The sequence below is a fragment of the Papaver somniferum genome, chromosome 2, assembly GCF_003573695.1.
Source record: "Papaver somniferum cultivar HN1 chromosome 2, ASM357369v1, whole genome shotgun sequence".
NCBI lineage: Eukaryota > Viridiplantae > Streptophyta > Magnoliopsida > Ranunculales > Papaveraceae > Papaver > Papaver somniferum.
Window position 1 is genome coordinate 174,992,543 of NC_039359.1, and position 22,986 is coordinate 175,015,528.

A 22,986-nucleotide genomic window follows, 5' to 3' on the forward strand; every position below is an offset into this window, starting at 1 on the left:
CCACTAACACATTTATTGAACCATTCAAACATGCCTACGTAAAATTACCGGGGTACCTTTTTTTTATATATGTGTGCTATACTCCGCGGCAGAACACTCAGTACTGTCTGGCGTCATCTCCGCACATGCCAGCCGCGCATGCTAGCCAAACGTTCCAATCACACATACCGCATATTTAATTAGGGTTTCAACACGCTAAACTCTAATTCCACATCTCCGTGCAAAGGAATTACGCTCATGCCATCCGCACCACAGTGTCAATGGCATACCATGCCATCCACATCTCCGCGCCAAGGCATGCCACTCATGTCAGCCGCACCAAAAAACCAAAGGCATACCGTGCCAGCCACATCGTCGCGCCAAGGCATGCCACTCATGCAAGCCGCACCACAGTGTCAATCGCATACCATGCCATCCACATCTCCGCGCCAAGGCATGTCACTCATGCCAGCCGCACCACAGTGCCAATGGGATACCGTGCCAGCCACATCTCGGCGCCAAGGCACGCCACTCATGCCAACCGCACCACTGGGCCAATGGCATACCATGCTAGCCACATCTCCGCGCCAAGACATGCCACTCATGCCATCCGCACCACTGTGCCAATGGCATACCATGCCAGCCACATCTCCGCGCCAAGGCATGCCCACCATGCCAGCCGCACCACATGTACCAATGGCATGCCATGCCATCTACATCTCCGCGCCAAGGCATGCAAACCATGCCAGCCGCATTATTGTGCCAAAGCCATGCCGGCCATGCCTTCATGTCGCTAGCTGCCAAAACAAAGGGTTGCAACAATCAACGGCCACCCTTCCATTTGAGATGCATATCTTAGCCGTCCAAGGTCGCCATTAGCTGGCGACCTTTGGCCCAACACCAAGCTCTATTTTGGCCGTGCCCAAACTATGCCGAAATCCTAGTTTTGGACCGCGCCTAAACTATGCCTTTATTTTCTTTTTTTCTATTTTAAAATGTCAAAATTCGATTAAGAAAGAAATTTGCAGGCTCTAAAGTTCTGTCAGGCAATATAGGTCGGGGTTCTCCTTACTCCCTGACCCCCCATTAAGTCCATATGAATCCCGGAAGAAGGGATGCAGAGCTGCAAGTCAGAAGAAGAGAAATGGTCATGTTCAGAAGTGGAAGTTTAATGGTGAAAGCCAGATCCTGTTCATGGGTGCACTTCTCTGGATCCTTGCTACTGTCCAGTTATTTCTTCTCTCGTGGAAAATCTTTTATATATATACAATTTTTTTCCTTTGTACCTAATAGAAGCATACAAATGGCCATAAAATAATTACAGTAGTAACAGCAAGAAGACCCTTTAACCTATAAAAGGATCACTAAATGCAAACCTAAAATGGGTAAAGTGATAAATAATAGAACTTTGGATTAAATATATTCTTGCGACATCGCCCATCTCGAGCCTTTCATTTTTTAATAAGAATGGAATCAACATATCTGTCAACACTATCAGTAAGCTAGGAATCACGTCCATTTTCCTTTCTTCAAAATAAATTCCATTTTCAGACCAGCTGAATTATGAGTTGAAAATAGTAGAAGTGTAGGAATAATTTCCTGCATTAGATATTGTCTCTAAGATTTACACATATAGGGCTTATCCCTATGATTTTAGGGAACCTAAGATGCACGTAAGACATTTTAACATGATGCTACCTAAAGCATTTCCTCTTATGGAATAGCGACACATACATACAATAGTGACTGCAACGACATCCATATATTTTATGATGCTTGTGCAAAACTGCTCATCTAACATGGAGTGGATCTCTGCAATGGCATTCCTCAACAGTCTTACTAAAATATCTGTACATGTATGCAAATAATACTGCTCACTATGCTGTGTACAGTAGTTATTTTCAGTATGTGATATGAAAATGCTAAAAAGCAATCATTGATACTGCAGTTAGCATGAGTGAATTTAGTGCAGAAGTGACAACTGATAAACTGATCCATAATTCACTCAGGAAACACTTTCCAGTGGTTTTCGAGAAAAATTTAGAAGAAAGGATTGGCGAATTAGATTATCTTAATATGAAAAATTTTCAATCAAAAAAATACAAATAATTAAAAATTGAACAATTACCTTCTAATATCTAAAATTGAAGTCTGCCGTTCAACTTGATTACTGAGATCAATTTCCCATCTAATAACGTGGAAATGAGCTATAATTGTTCTTTCAATCCACTGAAAACCATATCTCACACCAGAGTACTCACGTGATGAACTCTATTATGGGTATGGAGTCATGTATAACTCCTGCAAAGCCACCAACGGGCTGATATAATTTTGTTAATGTTTCAAATAAAGAGTTCATTTCTCAGAATCTCCAAGACCAATTGAAACAAATATATACCAGCACTTACACCATTGTATGAGAAAACCATGAAATTCTGCTAGAGATACTAAACAAAAGGAAAAACTTATTAGGGAGATCCAAACACAGTTCCAAACTGTTCACTTACAGTTTGTTTTCATGCGAAGCACTTCCTACCGCACAATTAAACCCCACAAAAAGCAAAGGGTAGATTAAATATCCCATACTCCGACAACACCAGAATCATGAAACAAAATTTAGAAGAAAAAAAACAATCAACATTACAGTGGTAATTTGGCTAGCTTACAAACCTTGCTTAGGGTTCGTCGTTGATTTCTGATTTTCCTCCACAACCATTGAAAGCGCGATCCTAGCTTGGTATCCTATACGCAGCTGTAGTCAGGTATCTCTACGCGGATGCAACTGAACGTGCAAACCAAGTACCTCTGGAGCGTTTATATATAGACCCACAACTTGGTCTCTAAAAAATTCCATGATGCACTATATCAAATTGCGCTACGGAAAATAAGAGAAGAAAAACGAAGAAATCAATATAGGAACTTACGTGCAATTTGGTAAAATTTATTCCCCGTTATTACCAACCCATCGTTCTTTGAACTCAGCTGTTAATCAATCATCATTTAGTTTTTCAACATCAAATATCGTTTCATCAATATCTCCCACTATATAAGCTCACTAAATGATAGTCTCATTTTGAGTACTTAACCATCCTTGCTGCAAAATAATTATTCTTAAGACAACTATATTAGTTATTATTAATGACTTAACAATATTAGTTATTTTGAGTACTATCTATTCATGAAAAGCTAATAGATCCAGCTAAAGATCCTTTCGTCAGTTTTATTTAAATTATTAGTACATATATAGCAAAAGCATATTTATAACAAACAAATTAAAATCAATATAATACCTTAAATTTAGGTGAAAAGAAATGGTTGCACAACCATTCCTGCTTATCCTGCATAAACCTTTGTACGGCTTAGCTTTTGCTTCCTCGAAAAAAACCATATGCTTCATCAAAATATTACAATCATCATTTTTCTCGCCTATGGAATCGTCCGCTAAATTCCAGATATATGGAACGCTAAGGGTCTACCTAGAACTTGTCCTGTAAGAAGATAAAATTTAGAATCTCAACAAAATTTAATTTAAGCAGATTACCTCCTTCATATAGCACTCCAACAACAAATACATGACTTTACGGAATGAAAAACACCAAGACAACTAATAAAAATCAATTTAAAGATATATAAAAAGAAATGGAGATAATTACCAATTATGCAAGGAGATTCAGTGTGGATAGCCTGTGGGTACGAATACTTAAGGCAAAGAAGCATCCTTTTATACACAAAACATTTGAATGAATACAGATCCAAATCTCATACTCTCATACTCAAATTCCTATAGAATTACACTTACAGAAAGTGTAATTCTATAAGAATTCTTCTAATATCACTCCAACTTCCTCAAATACCCAAAGAACAACTTATTTTCCGTATTTAGCATCCATATGTTTGGCAGTGTACCCGCATCTTAAAGCTACTTAATGTCAGTCATCAATAGTGGTATAAAATCTACCTGGAAATGGTAATTAAAAGAAAAAAAAAAATCGGCGAGCAGCGCAGAAAAAATAGAACTAAAAAAAAAGAACCACTCCACAGTTTTTAAAGAAGATTAAAAATTCCCACAACTTTTAAGCTATAACATTTCAAGAAGTAGGAAACTAATATAGCTTCCATTTCTACTTTTTCTTCTTCCTTTTTTCTTTTGCAGGAATTCTTGCTGCTAGATGCTTTGTTTGGTGTGAGTGGATGGACTTATAATAACCTTTTTTCATATACTTAAATAATCAACTGTTAAACATAAAAGGATTCATTTTCTACAATTTTGCACAAATAAAGTCATCACCTTTGTCCTAATACTTGAGAGGTAAGTGCAGAATGGTTCTCAATTGGATTGAAGTATTGGTTACTCTATCATTTTCCAAAACAAAACCACCTTGCATCCGTTTGTGTTTGCTGCTCTGATATAGGAAAAAAAGCATCATCAATTAAAAGAACAATGGAGTTGTGATCAGTAAGACTACAACAATACGATATACCGATATACTTTATGTTTCTGCAGACGATACATTTTTTGGTTAACCCCAAGTGACATTTTATCCAAGTCTATTTTAATCATAATATAGGCCTTTTATGTTTGCTCTAGCTTCCCTTTAAAATTTAGAAGCCTCAGTTGGAATATAAGACGAACATGCAACAGTTAAACATTTAAAATGAACAAAAATCTAGCCAGTTCTTTGAAATCGTAAGTCATTAATGAGGGACGAAAAGATATCATATTATTTCTTTGGTTACTACGTATTAATTAATGAAATGGTAGACAACTCAAACATGGTAATTAGTCCTCAATTCTCTTCTTCAGCTAACCGAAACTTGGAGACCCTTCACAGTTTTTGTAACAGTTAGCAGTGTTGTAAGAGTTTGTAATTCACAGTAGTATGCTTTCATAAACAAAATTCTAGCGAAGCTATATCTTACAGTACCCAACTGTAATTCCAATCATCTGAATCTCAATATAGTAAAAACAAATTACATAGAATCAAGCAAGAAGCGAGACAATACACAACAAAAAATAGCAAAAAAAAAAGAGAGGAAAAAAAAGAGAGGAAATGTTGATTTAATTATTCCACAAAATCACATATGGACGTCTAGGGACAGTGATGTACCAAAAAACATAAGACTTGAAACATAAGACCTGAAACGTTGCTTTCTCATCGCTGAAATACATGTCAAGCTATGAATGATGTGCATTCAAGATACACCAACTTCAACAGAACCATTATCCTAAGCAATTGACTGTTAAATTTAAACCAACAAAAAACTAATCTCAAGGACACGACAGGTTACAGCAAGAAAAGCTAATGCTTTCATCGGAAGCATGTAAGGTTTTGGCTTGCTTAAATAACAATATGCCATCTGTGGGAGTCCACAACTACATGGTTGAGACCATGTGCTCTTCCATTTGAGCTAAAGACAGCAAGTAAGTGGAATTTAATCTAGTAACTCTTAGTTACGGCCCCTGTGATTCATACCTATAAAGGGATATCAGGAAGATATGTTACTTGAACCCCTGCTTCATAAGCATAAAGAGCTATTGAAAACTCCAAACTGTCATTTGAGATATTGGTCACTACTTCTAAATAATCACGCAATTCACATACCAGCAAGTTCTCATACCAGCAAACAAAGAGAATTACAGCTCAAGATAGAGTGATAGACAGAATCTTAATATCACCAACCCATAATATGGTGTGGCGGTGTACACACATGAAATGGAACCAAAAACGGTGGATCAAACTGAGCAAATCGGCCCTAACACTGGATCAAGTCCAGCACCAGTGCACCACCATCTAAATTTAAATCTCAACCACCAATTGCACTCGCCTAAGAAACATAACAACCCTGGACACGAATCAATCAAATTCAATTGAGACTGGAATCCCCAAGGTATCAAAAAAGTTAAATACATAACACTAAAGAAATAAAGACACATATAGTTAGTAGGGAATGCAAAAGATATTTGATTATTTGATATGACACGTGACTACGTGAGTCCAAAACTAAAAGAAGAAATATAGAGCTCTTTTTTTTAGTAAGGTTGAAAACATGGAAACAATATAAAGTTCAGAGCATAGTACCTGGCAGCCAATTGTTTGGGTAAAAGACGCTGGGAATTCATGGGTCTTATAATATGCAACAGTAACTCCTTGTGTTTCCGGTGTGCAGAGGATCCACTTGAGTAGCATTAGTATCCATATATACTTCTACGTGACATCAAAAGATAAGTTGGTGTTATATACCAAATAGATTCTAGAGTTCTTGGAAAATATAATATTAATACAACACCAGAACTTTCAGAAGATATAAGAAACGAAGTATGAACACTTCAACGGTTGTGATTAATTACCTTGTCAATTGCTTAATCATTATGATCCCATTCACTTAAATTTTCTTAATCATTATGATCCCATTCACTTAAATTTGGGTCAACCATCTCGACACAATACTTCACCTATAACATAAATATAAGATGAATGATATACGGAAAATTGTGATTATCAGAAGTTCTGTTTTAAAAACCTTTGCATATTGAAAACCTATTGCCATCAACCATGCAAGCATTTTGTTAGCAGTTCACTATTCCCTGCCCATCATATAATTTTTGTGATTTTAGAATTAAGAGAGTCGATTCCATTTTGCTTGATCAGATGCTCCTTGAGTTGTGACACGGTCACTTCCCTTCCCCATTCATGTTTCAGCCTTCAGTAGATCGTAAGGCTAATGAGCACCCCATGCAACCCATACACATGTTTCAGCCTTTTGGTAGACTACTTGGCTTTGCCACTTGCCAGTCTTGGGTGTGTTGGATGCAGGCCTGTAGATTCTTGTCTTAGCTGAAATCAACATACGACTTTCTTTAAAGTCCAATTAATCTAACGCATCATGCAATTGTACACTTAAATAACCCGCATTTCACATTTGTTTTTCTGTAACTCACCATAGGCCATGAAGTAATATTGTGGTTTTGTTTCTACCATAGCTGGCTTTTGGCCCTTGTAGGACTCTGAATACCCCATCCAGATTATCTCACTATATTACCACGAATTAAGTTTGAACCTCAAAACATATATCGACTGCCAAAGTGTTACAAAACAGTGTATCAGTAAAGGTTGAGACATCGTGGTGGGGCAAATTGTATCAGTAAAATGAAGAATCAGAAAAACAGGAAGGAGGAAAAAAACTAAACCAAAACAAATACGAAGAAAAAAAAAATCATTACCTTGTCGCAGATTGGAGTTCATTATCATTACTCGTTTACATATTCTGCAAACGCCAACCTAAACATCAATGAAACTATAACAAATCAAAACGAAATTGTGCACCAAAATCTTAAACTTTGAATTGATTAAAATAAAAATAAAAAAGGTAAAGGCGACAAAGAAAAGGAAAGATCAAGATGAAATGGTAAAACAGAGAAAACATTGGGGCTAGGTTTTCTCCAGAACTTATATACTGAGGCAACGCCCACAGTTGACAAATTCCCACTCCGTTATTTTCGAACTTCTAAAACCAAGGCCTTGACAATCTTCTGAGCTGCACCACGGGACTGAGTTTTCTCAACTGGTAAATACTTGCAGATGTCTTAACAACTGGTAATAGACAACGAACCAACAAAACGATTAATCAACAATAAAACCCAATCCTAAACAATCAAACACAGCTGTATATTCATAGATATGCACATACTATCTACAATTCCAGACAAAAATTATACCAAACGCTCAAATAAGTTAAACACAGTTGCAAATCCATGAGTGCCAAAAATAGCTAAACAAAGTTGCATATTCATAAATCTGTATACACAAAAAGCCACCATCCAAGAGCTACATATTGAAAGGAAGAACAAAAGAACTGAATGAATTTCATTATTAGGCTTGCTGTTTTTATTGAAATGCATAACTACACTTGCATGGTTCGGAATTTAGAAAAGGTCATAAGACTAAAAAAACATAAATCCACCGAAGCTATGGGTGAAATTAAATTAAGAGGACTTATGAAAGAACAAAACAACCTTATAAATAACTGACAAAAACATAAACTTCACAATTCACAATCAAAATCAATGTGTAGGCTATGTATACCCAAACACAGTTCCAAACTGTTCACTTACAGTTTGTTTTCATGCGAAGCACTTCCTACCGCACAATTAAACCCCACAAAAAGCAAAGGGTAGATTAAATATCCCATACTCCGACAACACCAGAATCATGAAACAAAATTTAGAAGAAAAAAAACAATCAACATTACAGTGGTAATTTGGCTAGCTTACAAACCTTGCTTAGGGTTCCTCGTTGATTTCTGATTTTCCTCCACAACCATTGAAAGCGCGATCCTAGCTTGGTATCCTATACGCAGCTGTAGTCAGGTATCTCTACGCGGATGCAACTGAACGTGCAAACCAAGTACCTCTGGAGCGTTTATATATAGACCCACAACTTGGTCTCTAAAAAATTCCACTAAATCAAGCATAGATCGTAATAAAAGTAACGCGTTTTCTAAATAAAAATAAATAATCATCAAACAAAATTAAATTCGGATCAAAAAAAACAAAATTAAAATCAAACTGATAAAAAGGAGTGAAACTCAGAAAAAGAAAATGGGAAGAAGAAGAAACACCAACTCCATCAAATGTCTCCTTACTAACTAATTCCTCTCTACACATCAAAACACATGAATTAGTATTGATTTAAGTAACAAAAACAAAATCGGAGCAACAACCATTAGTGAAAACCTAAACATTAGTGAAATAATTGAAAAAAAAAAAAAAAAAAAACATCGTTCATTTCATCCCGTAGACGAATAAACGAACACTTTGGCGCAGTGTTTGAATCTACAGTCAAGTCAACTCAAAAATTGACCAGAACAAAAAGAAGAAGGGATGAATCAATGAATCATGAAAACTTAAAAAAGAAGAAGAAGAGCAATATTGTTTGTAAAAACATCAAATAATAAATTTCTTAACTGCCACCAGGAGCAAAAGAAGCGACGCCAGTAAAATATGTTGTGTCAATCAACTACAATTTTGAGGATACCTGTAAAGCAAACAATGGATAGAGATTAGACAACAAAACCCCAAATCGCACAAAAAACAAACAACAAAACCCCAAATCCAATGGCATTTGCTCGAGTCATTTATATTTATGTCGCTAAATTTGGCATCGTTTCTTCCATAGTTTGGTAATCCTAGATTTGTTTCTGGAATTTAAATCCAACACGACCTGTAAATTTAAACATCTATCTTACAAAAACAAATATGTTTTTTCAAATCTAACAGTTCTGGATGGACCTCTTACAGCGAGACGACTCTCACTTCTCCTAAGATATGGAAAAGTAAAAATCTTAAAAACAAATGTGTTTGCCAAATCTAACGGTTCTAGATGGACCTCTTACAGCGATCCACGACTCTCACTTCTCCTAAGATATGAAAAAGTGAAAATCTTACAAAAAAAAACAAATGTGTTTTGCCAAATCTAAAGGTTCTGGATGAACCTCTTACAGCGACCGACGACTCTCACTTCTCCTAAGATATGGATCTGTCTTACAAAAACAAATGTGTTTTGTCAAATCTAACGGTTCTGGATGGACCTCTTATAGCGATCGACGACTCTCACTTCTCCTAAGATGTGGAAAGTGAAAATCTTACAAAAACAAATGTGTTTTGCCAAATCTAACGGTTCTGGATGGACCTCTTACAACGATCCACGACTCTCACTTCTCCTAAGATACAGAAAAGTGAAAGAGATAAATCGTGGCCCAAAATGATTCCCCCTTCTGCGCCATCATCCTACGTTCCATATTCTTTTACTATTATTCTTCCACTTATTCTGTTTCGGTTTTCATACGTTACAACCAAAGAATCACATTATATCCCATTAAGAGCGCCATTCACTATGCTTATAAAATGACATATGGAGAGCCAAGAGACTCTTCCATAACCACATCTTGCGTTCTAAATTAACCTATTTCTTCCGTTACAGAAAAATGAAAACCATTAACACCACCATTACTTTCGACATTAACTCATTCATCTCATCATTCAAAACATCCGTTTCGTATCTTCTTAGGAATCAAAATTATGATACGGTCTCATATATAAATCCACACAAACTAAGATGAACAAACCTTTCCCCATCGAACAAATCTTTTATCTCAGGTATTACTCTCTCTGATTTGGCTTATTTGATAATTACATTTTTTTTCTTTTTACCAGTTTTCAGTTATGAGTTCGATATTTAATTATTGTCATGTTATTTAGGTGGGATACACCAAATTCCTAGTGGTATTTTGCATGAAGTTAAAGGAACAAAATGGAGATGGATTTATCTTACAAAAACAAATGTGTTTTGCCAAATCTGACGGTTCTGGATGGACCTCTTACAGCGATCGACGACTCTCACTTCTCCTAAAATATGGAAAAGTGAAAATCTTACAAAAACAATTGTATTTTGCCAAATCTAACGGTTCTGGATGGACCTCTTACAACGATCGACGACTCTCACTTCTCCTAAGATATGGAAAAGTGAAAGAGATAAATCATGGCGCAAAATGATTCCCCCTTCTACGCCATCATCCTACGTTCCATATTCTTTTACTATTATTCTTCCACTTATTCTACTTCAGTTTTCATACGTTACAACCAAAGAGTCACATTATATCCCACTAACAGCGTCATTGACTGTGCTTAGAAAACGGCATATGGCAGGCCAAGAGACTCTTCCATAACCACATCTTGCATTCTAAATTAACCTATTTCTTCCGTTACAGAAAAATGAAAACCATTAACACCACCATTACTTTCGGCATTAACTCATTCATCTCATCATTCAAAACATCCGTTTCGCATCTTCTTAGGAGTCAAAATTATGATACGGTCTCATATATAAACCCACACAAACTAAGATGAACAAACCTTTCCCCATCGAACAAATCTTTTATCTCAGGTATTACTCTTTCTGATTTGGCTTATTTGATAATTACATTTTTTTCTTTTTACCAGTTTTCAGTTATGAGTTCGATATTTAATTATTGTCATGTTATTTAGGTGGGATACACCAAATTCCTGGTGGTATTTTGCATGAAGTTAAAGGAACAAAATAGAGATGGATTTTGAGTGAAAATTGAGGTTTTTCACATGATATCATGATATGAAATTGGGAGTGAATGACTAATTTATTTAGACCTTCATGTGTAGGAGGAAAAAGTAATGATTTAGAAGTCATAATCCTCCTCTTATGTCACATCTTAAATCCACAACCATGCCGAGAGCAGAAAGTATGGTATGTTCTCCATTTTCTTTTCTTTTTCCTGTTTTAGCTTTAGTCTTTGTTTTGAAAATTTTAGATGCGACCAAGGTTTTTGTTAATGATTTTTTTTTTTCATTATGAGAAATTGGATTAACCCAATTGAATGAGTATTTTGATAGCAGGGATAGAGATGAGATTCCTATGTAGAAGTGGATGCAATCAAATGCATTTGCATTAGGTATGACATAATATATACACTAAATTCCGTTATTGTTTCATATAGCTAGAGTCATTTCCTTCCAGTTTAGTCCCCCTGGCTTTAGAGTTGTGTAGTCGGTCGGATACAAGAGTATAATGAGCAGTTCGTTATCGAAATTGAAGGAAGCAGACCATACTTTGGTACTTGAGAAAACAATTATCTTCAAAGAAATGGTAATATTAAGTTTCTTAATTATGTATTCATTTCTAGAAAGTAGTTCTGATATGTTAATGCGGGCAATAATTGTATGGGTTGTTGTTGGATTCCAATATGGTGTTCGTCTCGATACTTTGTTGTTACAAACAAATATACAGAGTTGGCTCTTCCTTTGGACATGTAAGGTTATTTCACAATACTTAAGTGTTAGTTGTTCACCATATCATTTATGCTTATACAATAGATAAATATCAGTCCTATCATTACAACAGTATGCTAGGGCGTCTATATACAAATTTCATTACAACATAAAGTGGACATGATTAGTTGTGGTAAAATGCATTAGCTTAAACTTCAAAGGTTGTATGAATCGGTAATCTCATTATTAATCACATAGAAATATAGCACAAACATCAAGCTCACCACACATTTTCGAGTTGTCCTGGAAGTTCACCCCTGGGGTTCTCTTATTATGTCATTGATTTTGATGATTTTGTTGTTTTGGGGTTACTTATGGCATAACGTCCAACGAATCCAGATTTTACAAGTCATTAGAGTGGAGAAAAAAATTGAATATCTCAACGGTTGTGAACAAGATAAAGATGCTCAGTATCTTGATCTTGCAATTGGTTTCTGTATATGGAAGATAGCAGGGAAATAAATTCAACAATAGGAGTTGTGTCCATTACAGGTCATGTAGGATTTCGTTGGTTGCATCTGAGGAGGGAATCTTCATTTGGCCATATTTAATGGGAGAAGGGTATGTGATGGCAATACTGTACAAAATTGGAACTTTGCGACTTCAGTTTAGAATTTAAAGAAAGTAATTTTCCGTGGCGGCTATCAGGACTGAACCAGTACTAGCCATGTTGAAATTGTAAGTCTCTTATTGATATGAATGTTCTGTTATCGCATCACCTTTAGTTACTTGTTTTTTAATCTTAACGGTGCATTTCAACTTAACCCCCACTTTCCTTATTACCTCTTCTTAAATCTCAAATGCTTATGAATTGAATAATGGGTGTGTAAGCAATATGAATGTCTATTACAGGGTTACCATTACGACACAATAGAAAACTGGCAGCTAAACACAAACCATCTTTTATAATTAATTTTAATTTTGATTTAAAGACAAAAACATGATGGAATTTTGAAAGGTGGCTTTTATGGTTAAGTGGATTGTGTGGAATTACCTTTCCACCCGTACAATATGTTTGGTTGTCCGAATGCTCTGAAATCACGATATCATATAGGATTCACTTTTCCAGCAAATTCTGCGTATGACGTCTGAACTCTTTCCCTGAGATTTGCTAGGAAACTTATTAAAGGATTTGTTAGTGCGTCTTTTAATAATAGATTCTATATACAGTAAAACCTTTGTTTCAGAATATTATTGGGACCATTAAAAGTTATTCTTATAGAGAGGTTATTCTTATATAGAGGTAATTTTTGCACTGATTAACTTAAGATGGGATCAAAAAATTTATTCATATATCGAGTTTATTCTTTTATATAGAATACATAGAGATTTTATTGTATATACAATTTTAATATTCTTAAGATAATGCCAAACAGTACACCCTTAAGCCTTTAAAACAAGAAAATTCATGGAATTATAAATTTTTCACTATTATGAATTCTGCAATCAAACTCACCCGAATTTTGGCACCATTAAATGAGATTGCTAGGAGAGTGTACCAAATTACACCGGGTGTGCCATCCCCTAATTATGATGGTTTTGTTTTATATGGATTTGGTACACTCTATAATAATCTTCCTCCCAATCACACTGTTTCGAAAATTATTCTTATAGAGAGGTTATTTTTATATAGAGGTAATTTTCGCACTGATTAAGTTAAAATGGGACCAAATTTTTTTATTAATATATCGAGTTTATTCTTTTATATAGTATTCTTATATAGAGGTTTTACTGTATATACAATCTTAAGATTCTTAGGATAAAATTCTCATGGAATCTTAATATTCGTTGGCCAAACAGTACATGGCCTTTAAGCCTTTAAAACAAGAAAATTCGTGGAATTATAAATTTCTCAGTATTGTGAATTTTGCAAACAAACTCACCCGAATACTGACATTATCAAATGAGACTGCTAGGAGGGTGTACCAAATTACACCAGGTGTGCCATCCCCTAATTATGATGGTTTTGTTTTATATGGATTTGGTACACCATGTAGCAATCTTCCTCTCAATCACAATAGCCAACAAATATCCGATAAAAAAATAGTAGAAACATAAAAACTGAAATGTTTATGGATTTTTATTAAGGATTTTCTTTTTTTTTTCTTTGTTTTTTATAGCATTGCACAGTGCTCCCTAGACTATTTATATATCCATTTATTTAGGATTTGTTTATCGATTACAAGAGTTTGAATCTCGACTGGGAGGGAGCATGAGAACATCAGACCATTTAATTGTTTTCTATTTTTTTATTAAGGATTGAACCATGGCGTAATTAGCTTTTATGAAGCAAAATTGATGCATTTATCAAAGTTTATACTTAGATCTATCCCTTGCCTAAAGTTGTTTATTGAGGATATCCTGATTTAATAAGTTTTCACAAAGGGATATGACAAAAGTTCTTCTAATTTGTTAAAAAATAAATATAAACAAATTTTTAATAAGAGCGGGATGGAATTAGAGTTGATCAATAAACATTTACATATACTATCAGTATAATTGTGTAACTGTCTTCGAAATTTAAGTTCTATCCCCTTTATTAGTTTAAATTCCAGCCGTACGTAAATTGTAGCAGTCATCGATATTTCCCGCGCCGTTACGGCACGGGTCATATACTAGTAGATATAAATAGAAAAACAGGAGGTAAAATTGGGTTTAAATATTAACTGCTAATGTTAGAACTTGTTTCCATCTTGAAGATGCAAAAATCCCATAAAAACTTATTTGGGTTGGTTGTTTTTTTTCTCTCCGGAAATTCTTGAATTTTTTCCTAAAAATAGAATTTTTTCAACTGTTACCCTAAAGATCTTCCTAGATATATTTTCCATTAACTTCTCATGAAAAAATCTCGTAAAAGCCTATTTATGTTGTTTTTATTTTTATATATGGAATTTATCAGATTGTTTTTACTAACCAATCTCGTAAAAACCTATTTACGTTGTTTTTTCTTTTTATATATGGAATTTATCAGATTGTTTCCCAAAAAAGAAAATATTGTCGGATTTTTCCCCCCAAAAAAATGCTGATCGGCCACGAAAACAAATATCTAAGAGATTCGTAGATTATGCCGCTAATCCTAAGGTCCATATTTTTATGAAAACTATGTAACGGAGTGTAAGAAAATCCAAAGTCTACCGACCAATATGGAGCATTAGATCATATAATTTTTGGAAAAAATTAACGGCCACGAAATATAAAGGGATTAACTTTGATTTTGGCTATCAGGAGCGAGGATTTCTTTGACCGGTCAATGAGAGGGGAGGTTAGCCAACTCTCGACGTGGTGTGAGAGATGTGATTGGGTGTTTAGGTTGTTGATGAAGGGCGACTGTGACTCTGAAGCATCATCTCTGGTAACTGGTATGAATGAATTATATGGACCCTCATCCAACCTATAGGTATTAGGTCTAGAAAAAAACAAATCCAACGGCTGAAAAATAACAAACAAAGGCGGCTGATTCCTCTTCCTCCCTCATTAAACCTCTGCCCTAAAACTCCTCCTCCTCTGAAGAGACTAACATCTACAGCAGAGATATGGACATCCCATTCCAAACAAAACAAGAAGATTCAGATTCAGATTTAGAAATAAACCCTCTCAATGTCTTTTTACAAGATGATCATAATGATGATGATGAAGATCAAATGAGGTTATTAGCTACTGAAGAAGAAAACCTAGGAGGAGGAACAGGATATAAACAAGAGCAGCATTATCTTCACTCAATTAAAACATCAGTAGTGATAAGACAACTTCCTTGTCAAGGTCTCTCTTTTCAGCTTTGGCCAGCAGCAACTACTCTTGTCAATCTCCTTGATCACCACCATCAATCCAGGAATCATATCAAAACCCCTCTTTCTGAATTTCGTCTTTGTCGGCGTATTCTTGAGCTTGGCTCAGGTACCGGTCTTGCTGGCATTGCGGCAGCAGCTATTCTAAGCTCTTCCTGCGTTATAACTGACCTCCCTCATGTCCTTCCCAACCTCCAATTCAATGCCGATGCCAATTCGACTGTGCTCCTCTCTCGCGGTGCTTCTGTTAATGTCTCTCCTCTGAGGTGGGGAGACAAGGATGATATGGAATTAGTGGGGCGTGAGTTCGATGTCATATTGGGTTCGGATGTAGTTTACTATGATTACCTCTACGACCCTCTTTTGCAAACTCTACGCTTCTTCTTAGAAGGAGACGAAAAAGACACTAGTCAAGCTGCTCCAGTATTCCTGATGGCTCATCTCAAGAGGTGGAAGAAGGATTCTGTATTCTTTAGAAAAGCAAGGAAAATGTTCAATGTTGAGGTAATTCACACCGATACTCCTAACCTAGGATGTCGAATTGGTGTTGTTGTTTATTGTTTCTCAGGGAAGAAAAAGCAACCCCCAGCCAGGGGAATGAATTCTCTTCAATGATATGTTTCTGAATCTAGAACACATTTCTAAAGTTATTTAGCTTAAATCTCTTCTAAAAGATGCCCCAAACATCTTGTATTGGTTTTTTTTTGTTTTTTTTTGTTTAACTGGATCACCCGCCCTTGAGTAGTTGGTTGAATTTTCCTTGTAGTCACCTGCAAAACAAATGCATATTCATATTCAATCGGTTAATAAATCACAGAAGATGAATTCCATTTTAACAGGTATCAGAATTTGTCTCATCCCACGGCCAACTGGGGTGCTCACAGTTTCCATAGTATTTCAAGATTTCTTTGCCCCTGCAAGGCTGCAATACAAGAGAGAAACCCCAGACAGATTGGGCTAGTCCTACTCCAACAATTGTTTACACATGCACATCACTGTTTCTCATTTTTCCTAGAAGTTCTTTTTTTTTTTTTTTTTTTTTTTTTTTTGGTTTTGACACATTAAGTGGATACCCCAACCACACAACAGAAGCATAAACCACCGAACAAAAAACCAAGCTAGATCGGCCTTATCAGCAGCAAGAATCTCCCTGAAGTCGGGGGAAAAAGATTCACAAAAACCTCCCTAGGATGAACGCCAACCAAACGATCAGCAGCCTAGTTAGACTCCCTAGCAGTGACTAACTAATCTCTACAGAAGTAAACTTGGATGGCCAAGTCTTGATCCTTCCCTGAGGAGGTTCTGGATCAGAGCTATTAAGTACCAAACCCAGTCTTAGAATCTGTGCGTAGATGGATGAAGTGAGCTTCCAGCTGAATAACAAGCTTCAGATCTAATCCCACTCCCTGTAACTCATGAGTAGTAACTGAGATTGGATGACAATAACTGAGATCGGATGACAACCAACATAAGCTGCAATCAAAAGAATATCCCGAAGAATCTCTAATGGTAGCTTCAAACCCATCATATTCTCATCCTCTTTAGAACCACCAGTATTGAGCATAACATCATGTCCCTTGGGAGTAAGCCAACAGCACTGAATAAGGGACTTAAAAGCACAAACTCACAATCAAGTCTCCACCTTCCAAAATTCTCTGTTAGCTGCATTATCCCAAGTCTTAAGGTTCTGAGAACTCAGTTTCCAGACCTCCTGAGCAATTAAACAGCTAACAATTTCCATGGAAGAGTATTTAGAAGCGAACGCTCAAGAATTCCTCTCCCTCCAAATGTGGCACAAGAAGCTATTAGAGAATCACCTTTAAAATTCTCGACACACCAGGCCATCTCCTCATTCCAGCTGCTACAAGCTTTTCTACCATAACCCATCTTAAGAATAAGACCTCCCCAAATCTGAGAAGCAAAACTCATACCCATGAAACAATTTTTTAGGAGTTACCCCTACCAAATTATCAAGTTTCAATTCAAGATGGCACAATAACAGAAGAAAAATGGCAACAAGGCCAATTCTATTAACAATGTTTACCATATCTTTCGGGATATAATACAGATTAAACTATGAACACCTACTGAAAAGTAAAAGCAAACAGTCAAGTGATTAATCAACAACTTCTTCTTCGGATGTAATTATTAAACTTAACATCTGTGAATAATTACAAAATGATTAACTTTGATCAATTCTTCTTAGGGTGATGAATCCAGACATCAAAACACATCCTACTTATAATTCCAATATATTAAATTCATGAGGCATGAAGTCTTCACTGGGTCGGTAGTATTTGTCAGGAGAGTATAAGCTTAAGTTGGTGACTTGGCTGGTATAAAGGCAGGCAAACCTCTCCACCTAACATATAAAAAAATGAAAACCATATAAGAGACCAAAAGAACTAAAACAACTTGTAGGATGTGCATAATTCGACTAAATTACCACGCCAGATACTGGTGTTGACAAGATGTGGAATAGGCGCAGTGGGACGTACTCAACCACATATATTAGGTCCACATGTTAAATCCATTCATCCAAATGATACACCAAATTAATTTGCGGGATTTATCTATGTTGCAGAATAAACAGAAGAGGATAAAGACCTGATGAGCAAAGCGAGAATTCTGATAACCAGTCTTCATGAGCTGCCCCCACACCTTGTGAAACTGAAAGCATACAATGATTAAAAATAATAAGAAAGCAATCGACTAACACAAGGTTGCACCCTGGTGTCAGATATTAATCAGACTACTGTCCACGTGGGGACAACACTTAAATGCCAGTAGTATATAGAACAGCAAAGACAGGTTATTAAATCCATAAGGCTGCATAGTTTAGATGCCTACTTTGTGGTGACATTCTCTCTGTGCCTCCTGATGAAGGAGACGGACTTGTTCTCTTTGGATCTAAACATCAGAAAATTGAAGATACACAGTTAATGACATCGTGTTATTCAGTTAGTTGCCTACTTGCTTGGCTGGTATCTGTAGAAGCCACCAAAAGATAAAAGAAAAACAAAGTGAATCTTGTCTAATGGCAGCAAGTGAAAAGGCTGACCTCCAATTCACTGAGTTGAGACAGTAACTTTTCCTTGTTGCTATCATCAGCAGCTTCATACCTTGGCCACAAAATGTCAAAGCTTATCAAAATATAGAAACAAAGAACATATGTTGCACTATAACTTGATTAACTTCTCACTCCACTTACTTCAGAGACCACTTTAAGTGATGTATGTTGTCCTCCACCAAAGCACGTTCTTCTCTCAAACGCCGCAATTGCTGCATTGATCAAAAAGAGAGAAAAAAAACATAGATTGGAGTGAGTGCTCTCAAAGTTCTCATTTGGAAAGTTTAAGAAAACTGGAAAATTTTTGCACCTTACGAATGTCCCTCGATTTCCAGAGGAGTTCTACCTCCCTCTCAAGCTCTGGAACAACAAGCATTGTTCTCCAACCTATTGCAAAGAAAAATAACAAAATCAATGCTGATAAAATAGAAATCAGGGTATAGATGACACAAATAACCAGGAAAAGAGTGAATACCTAGGACTTTTTTGCTACGCAAAATATCTCCATAGATGTGATCTCCAACATAAAGTACCTACTTAAAGTCAACAACATATAAGGATTGCAGGGGAAGATATTGGTGCATTGTCGAGGGTTTGAAAAAATAAAATAATAGACCACTATGTGATTTAGAGAATTATATCAGTGAATCAAAGAAAACATAAATAAGGAAGAAAGGCAGGCTTCAGATTAAAGCGTTAAAATTTGTTCATGACATTGTTCACCAATTTTCAGACACAATACGAGTAAAAGGAAACACCTGTGCACTTGATTCAATTGAAAGAAGCTTATGCAGGTGACCAACACTTCCTCCCTGAAAAGCATATTTCAGAGCATTAAGACAAGTCAATTAAAGGTGAGGCTAGCAAATTGTTTAAACCAAAGAAGAATGCCTTAACAATGACTATGCTTAACAGAAAAATGCCAAGATTTTCTTTGCTAATCCTAGTAATTGTACTCTTAATTACCTGGAAAACTCTACAACCCTTTTTCAATCCCGCTAATGATATTGCTGGAGAAGTGCTTCCCACCTTTTAACAAAAGGACAGTTGCATAAATTGGAGGAGAGAACAATAAGAACAAATAGAAAAATAAAAACGTTCGAAAACCATAGAATTCTTAAAAGACCTGAGCCATAGGTGTGCCATTGTTTGTATTTCGTAGCATCCCAGAGTGAGGTTCAACTTCAAATAGGTTTGCGCGGTTCTCTTCATGGAAAAATCCTGGCTTAGCACTGTACACACCAAAGGATGAAGCTAAGCCAAAAAACACATCCTACATACCATGTACTAATGTAAGAATACGGGTCAAAGAAAAGAAATGGACCTTCCCGTAATGACGACGTCAAAATTTTCAAGCCAATCAAAATTGCATGGCAAACTACCACCCATAGTGCGGTGCCCACAAAGGAAATTCATCACCACATTTGTGTAGTCCCATAAACTGCATAATTGTTTCAGAAAATTAAAGAAAAGAAGCATGAATGGTACATTTCTTTGTATCAGCAACTTTAAGTCAAAAAGGACCAGTATGTTGATGAAAAACAACTACCTATTTGTCACCAAGAAGGTTGAACGACCAGAATCTCTGAGCATTTTGATCATTGGTACTATTGAGGTATCATCATTGATATACCTAATATATAAAGGAGAATAAAATGGGAACTTAGATGAATGTTATTATTGTTCAGAAACATTCGAACATAAACATGCTTAGCAGAACATACTTTCAGAGGAATCCTACTTGTAGATGGTTCAAATAAAGATCAAGAAAAATATAAGATAAAAAAAAGGAGCTACCTATGAGTTGAAATGATGTTAATTTTCAGACAATTTGAACATTTATCAGAACTGTTGGAGTAGTTTATCCTATTTCACAAGATGGCAATGGAATCTGTCTAGAGCAATAATTCTATTCTAATACGAAATAAAATTTCCTGTTCAGTCCATACTTTCCAGGATCTTGTGCAACCATCTGTTTCAAGGTTCCATCACGATGGCACAAATCAACTGCAGCTCGAACATCTTTATACATTCTGGCATAGCTGCAAGCAAGTACAAAAACACATTGATAGATTGGAAAAAGCCATAGAATAAAACACTTAGAAGAGTAAAAAGAGACGCAAGCTATTAGACACCGATGTGGCCCCTCCGTGAAATACAACAAATAATAAAGAAACAAGATGAGTGAATCCATACTCGACATTATCTGGGATTTTTTCAGGATTGTTGTCCCTAAAATCAACAAGTTGAGCAAATAAGTAGGCTTCTGCGAGTGAGAAAAGAGTATCAATGAGAGCATATTCAGGCTCATCAAATGAATCTCTGATCAACGTGTTTCCATATGTTGCCATTTTTTCTTCTTTCGACATCTCCCTAAAGCCATGATATGCCACTTTGACATATTTATGGCGATCCATCTGTATAAGAAACAATTACCACATGCATAAGTTACAAACATTGCAAGAGAAAAAAAATCAAACAGCACCAGGATAACAAGAACCTTCAAGATATTTCCTCTCTTCTTATCTAGAACCAAGCCCCTGACCATGTACTCCCAGTCAAACGACCACTCTAGTAACTGCATAAAGATAAACTTACTTTAAGTTAAGCAGCCTGCAAAGCATTAGGTATTAGGTAGTAAGTTGAAATGATCGTCACGCTGGGAACAAACCTCGGTAGGGTATCCTAAATCATAAACCAGCTTCCTGACAGTTCCATCATAAGCAAGAGACTCAAAAGTCTGAGGCATGTACTGTGCTAATGTATAATCCATATCAAAACCCACAGCCACAATGTTCTTCATATTCAAAGACCGATTACAGAATATCTGATTCCGTAGATCAATCTTACTCGTCCATCCTTGAGATGACCAAACACACCGCCCTCCATCATTTCTGCCAATATTTTCATCGATCAAACCTGCCCCATCCATCGTATGTTTCGTATGCAACTGCTTCGCTCCTGATACTTACAAACAACATTCACAATCAATCAAACGAGAAATCAATTAAGAAACAATCAACTAGTGAAATTGAGACTAACCTCCTCGGATATCGATGTTATTGATTTTCTTTCTTAGGGTTTCAAATGGTTGATTATTAGAAGTATCACTAGAAGCTCTACAATGGAACCTAACAACACGAGAAGTAGAAAGGAATTGAAGATTTAGGAAAGAGATACAAATGGAAATTGATGATGATGAAGAAGAAGAGGGTTTCTTTAGAATTCGCATCTTGAGATTAAATAGGAAAAAATCTGATATGATTTAAAATTCTGGTAATAATGGAATCAGATCCATATCATTTACAACTTGCAGCGGGAAGAAGATATCTACTTACTTCATTTTGGAATCCCATGAGTGAGGAACCATATTCGGAAAGTTGAATTCCTTTTCATTCATCATCCGATTGATTGATGGAATTTTTGATCAAATTCTTTAGGTTAAGATTAAGAGAAGAGATTAACGCCACGTTATTTTGGCGGGTATATATTTTGTTTAGTACAGAACCTACTGTACAGGTGGTCGAAACAACAAATGGGACCGGCAACAACTAGATGCTGGGACAACAACTACCCTGAGTTCTTACAACAAATTGTACTAAATGATAGTTAGGGAGTTAGCTATATTGTAACCGATAACTAATTAAGTAATATTGGATTACCTTCAAAAAAAAAAAAAAAAAAAAAAAAAAAATAAAGGTGGTTGTTTGGCTAAGGTGAGCCGCGTTTAGTTTAGCTTGATTAGAAAGGGTTAGAACCTTCCTGTATTAATATTCCTGCATTCATATTTTTACGAATGCAAATCTATGAAGGTTATTGGAGTAAGATTTTACGGATTCAATGTACGTTGTTGTAGAGATTTACGTTTTTTCACCACTTGGTTTTCTATACAAGACCTTCAACCTCACATGCATAACGAGTTAGTAGTATCTCAAATAGCTTCAAAAGTTGGTATGGTTCTTTGCAAACGACTTGTGAACTGCATTCCACTAGAGGATGGCACGATTAGATTTAAAGCTATACTCAACATATAAAGACCCCTAGTGAAGCGAGTTATTGTGTCAGCTGGTGGCTCTCCTAGAACAACGATAAATTTTGGATACTATAAACTGCCCTACAATTTTTGCATCTATTGTTTTCGTTTGGCCCACCACATAGAGCATTGCACTGTATTCCACAATGGAGTTCTTGATACTATGTATGATTCCCATATTGCATCTCCTTTATCTGGGCCAAGCTCTGATAACTGGTATATAGGCCACACAGACCCTAGACATGTGGTAGAATTTTTT

At 36.0% G+C, this 22,986-nt stretch overlaps 2 protein-coding genes and 1 long non-coding RNA gene across 10 annotated transcripts; 1 reads left to right on the forward strand and 2 right to left on the reverse strand.

Moving 5' to 3' along the window:
- Nucleotides 1-2,040: 2,040 nt before the first annotated feature.
- Nucleotides 2,041-9,275, reverse strand: LOC113349824. Of its 8 annotated transcripts, none has more exons than XR_003360394.1 (10): nt 8,256-9,275; nt 7,202-7,571; nt 6,920-7,055; nt 6,329-6,815; nt 6,060-6,185; nt 4,268-4,382; nt 3,270-3,467; nt 2,904-2,961; nt 2,650-2,819; nt 2,041-2,280 (listed from the first exon to the last, which is right to left on the reverse strand). It is a non-coding gene; the product is annotated as an uncharacterized LOC113349824 (long non-coding RNA). The 8 variants fall into 8 exon arrangements; XR_003360393.1 differs by having other exon boundaries at nt 2,041-2,299; XR_003360395.1 differs by lacking the exon at nt 2,041-2,280 and adding an exon at nt 2,306-2,511.
- Nucleotides 9,276-9,936: 661 nt separating this feature from the next.
- Nucleotides 9,937-16,297, forward strand: LOC113349826 (protein N-lysine methyltransferase METTL21A-like). The gene is made up of 5 exons (XM_026593867.1): nt 9,937-10,135; nt 10,238-10,922; nt 11,024-11,258; nt 12,332-12,517; nt 15,065-16,297. The coding sequence occupies exon 5, from the start codon at nt 15,373-15,375 to the stop codon at nt 16,237-16,239; it is 867 nt and encodes a 288-aa protein (XP_026449652.1). The 5' UTR covers nt 9,937-10,135; nt 10,238-10,922; nt 11,024-11,258; nt 12,332-12,517; nt 15,065-15,372; the 3' UTR covers nt 16,240-16,297.
- A 1,328-nt stretch (nt 16,298-17,625) lies between these two features.
- On the reverse strand, nt 17,626-22,186 carry LOC113349825 (5'-nucleotidase domain-containing protein 4-like). Its single transcript, XM_026593866.1, has 17 exons — nt 21,737-22,186; nt 21,366-21,661; nt 21,195-21,272; nt 20,891-21,111; nt 20,644-20,736; nt 20,244-20,327; nt 20,019-20,135; nt 19,821-19,926; nt 19,661-19,723; nt 19,453-19,506; nt 19,170-19,227; nt 19,005-19,081; nt 18,836-18,906; nt 18,686-18,746; nt 18,475-18,534; nt 18,232-18,294; nt 17,626-17,986 (listed from the first exon to the last, which is right to left on the reverse strand). Exons 1-17 carry the CDS (start codon nt 21,924-21,926, stop codon nt 17,864-17,866), a joined length of 1,815 nt encoding a protein of 604 aa, XP_026449651.1. The 5' UTR covers nt 21,927-22,186; the 3' UTR covers nt 17,626-17,863.
- Nucleotides 22,187-22,986: the final 800 nt, after the last annotated feature.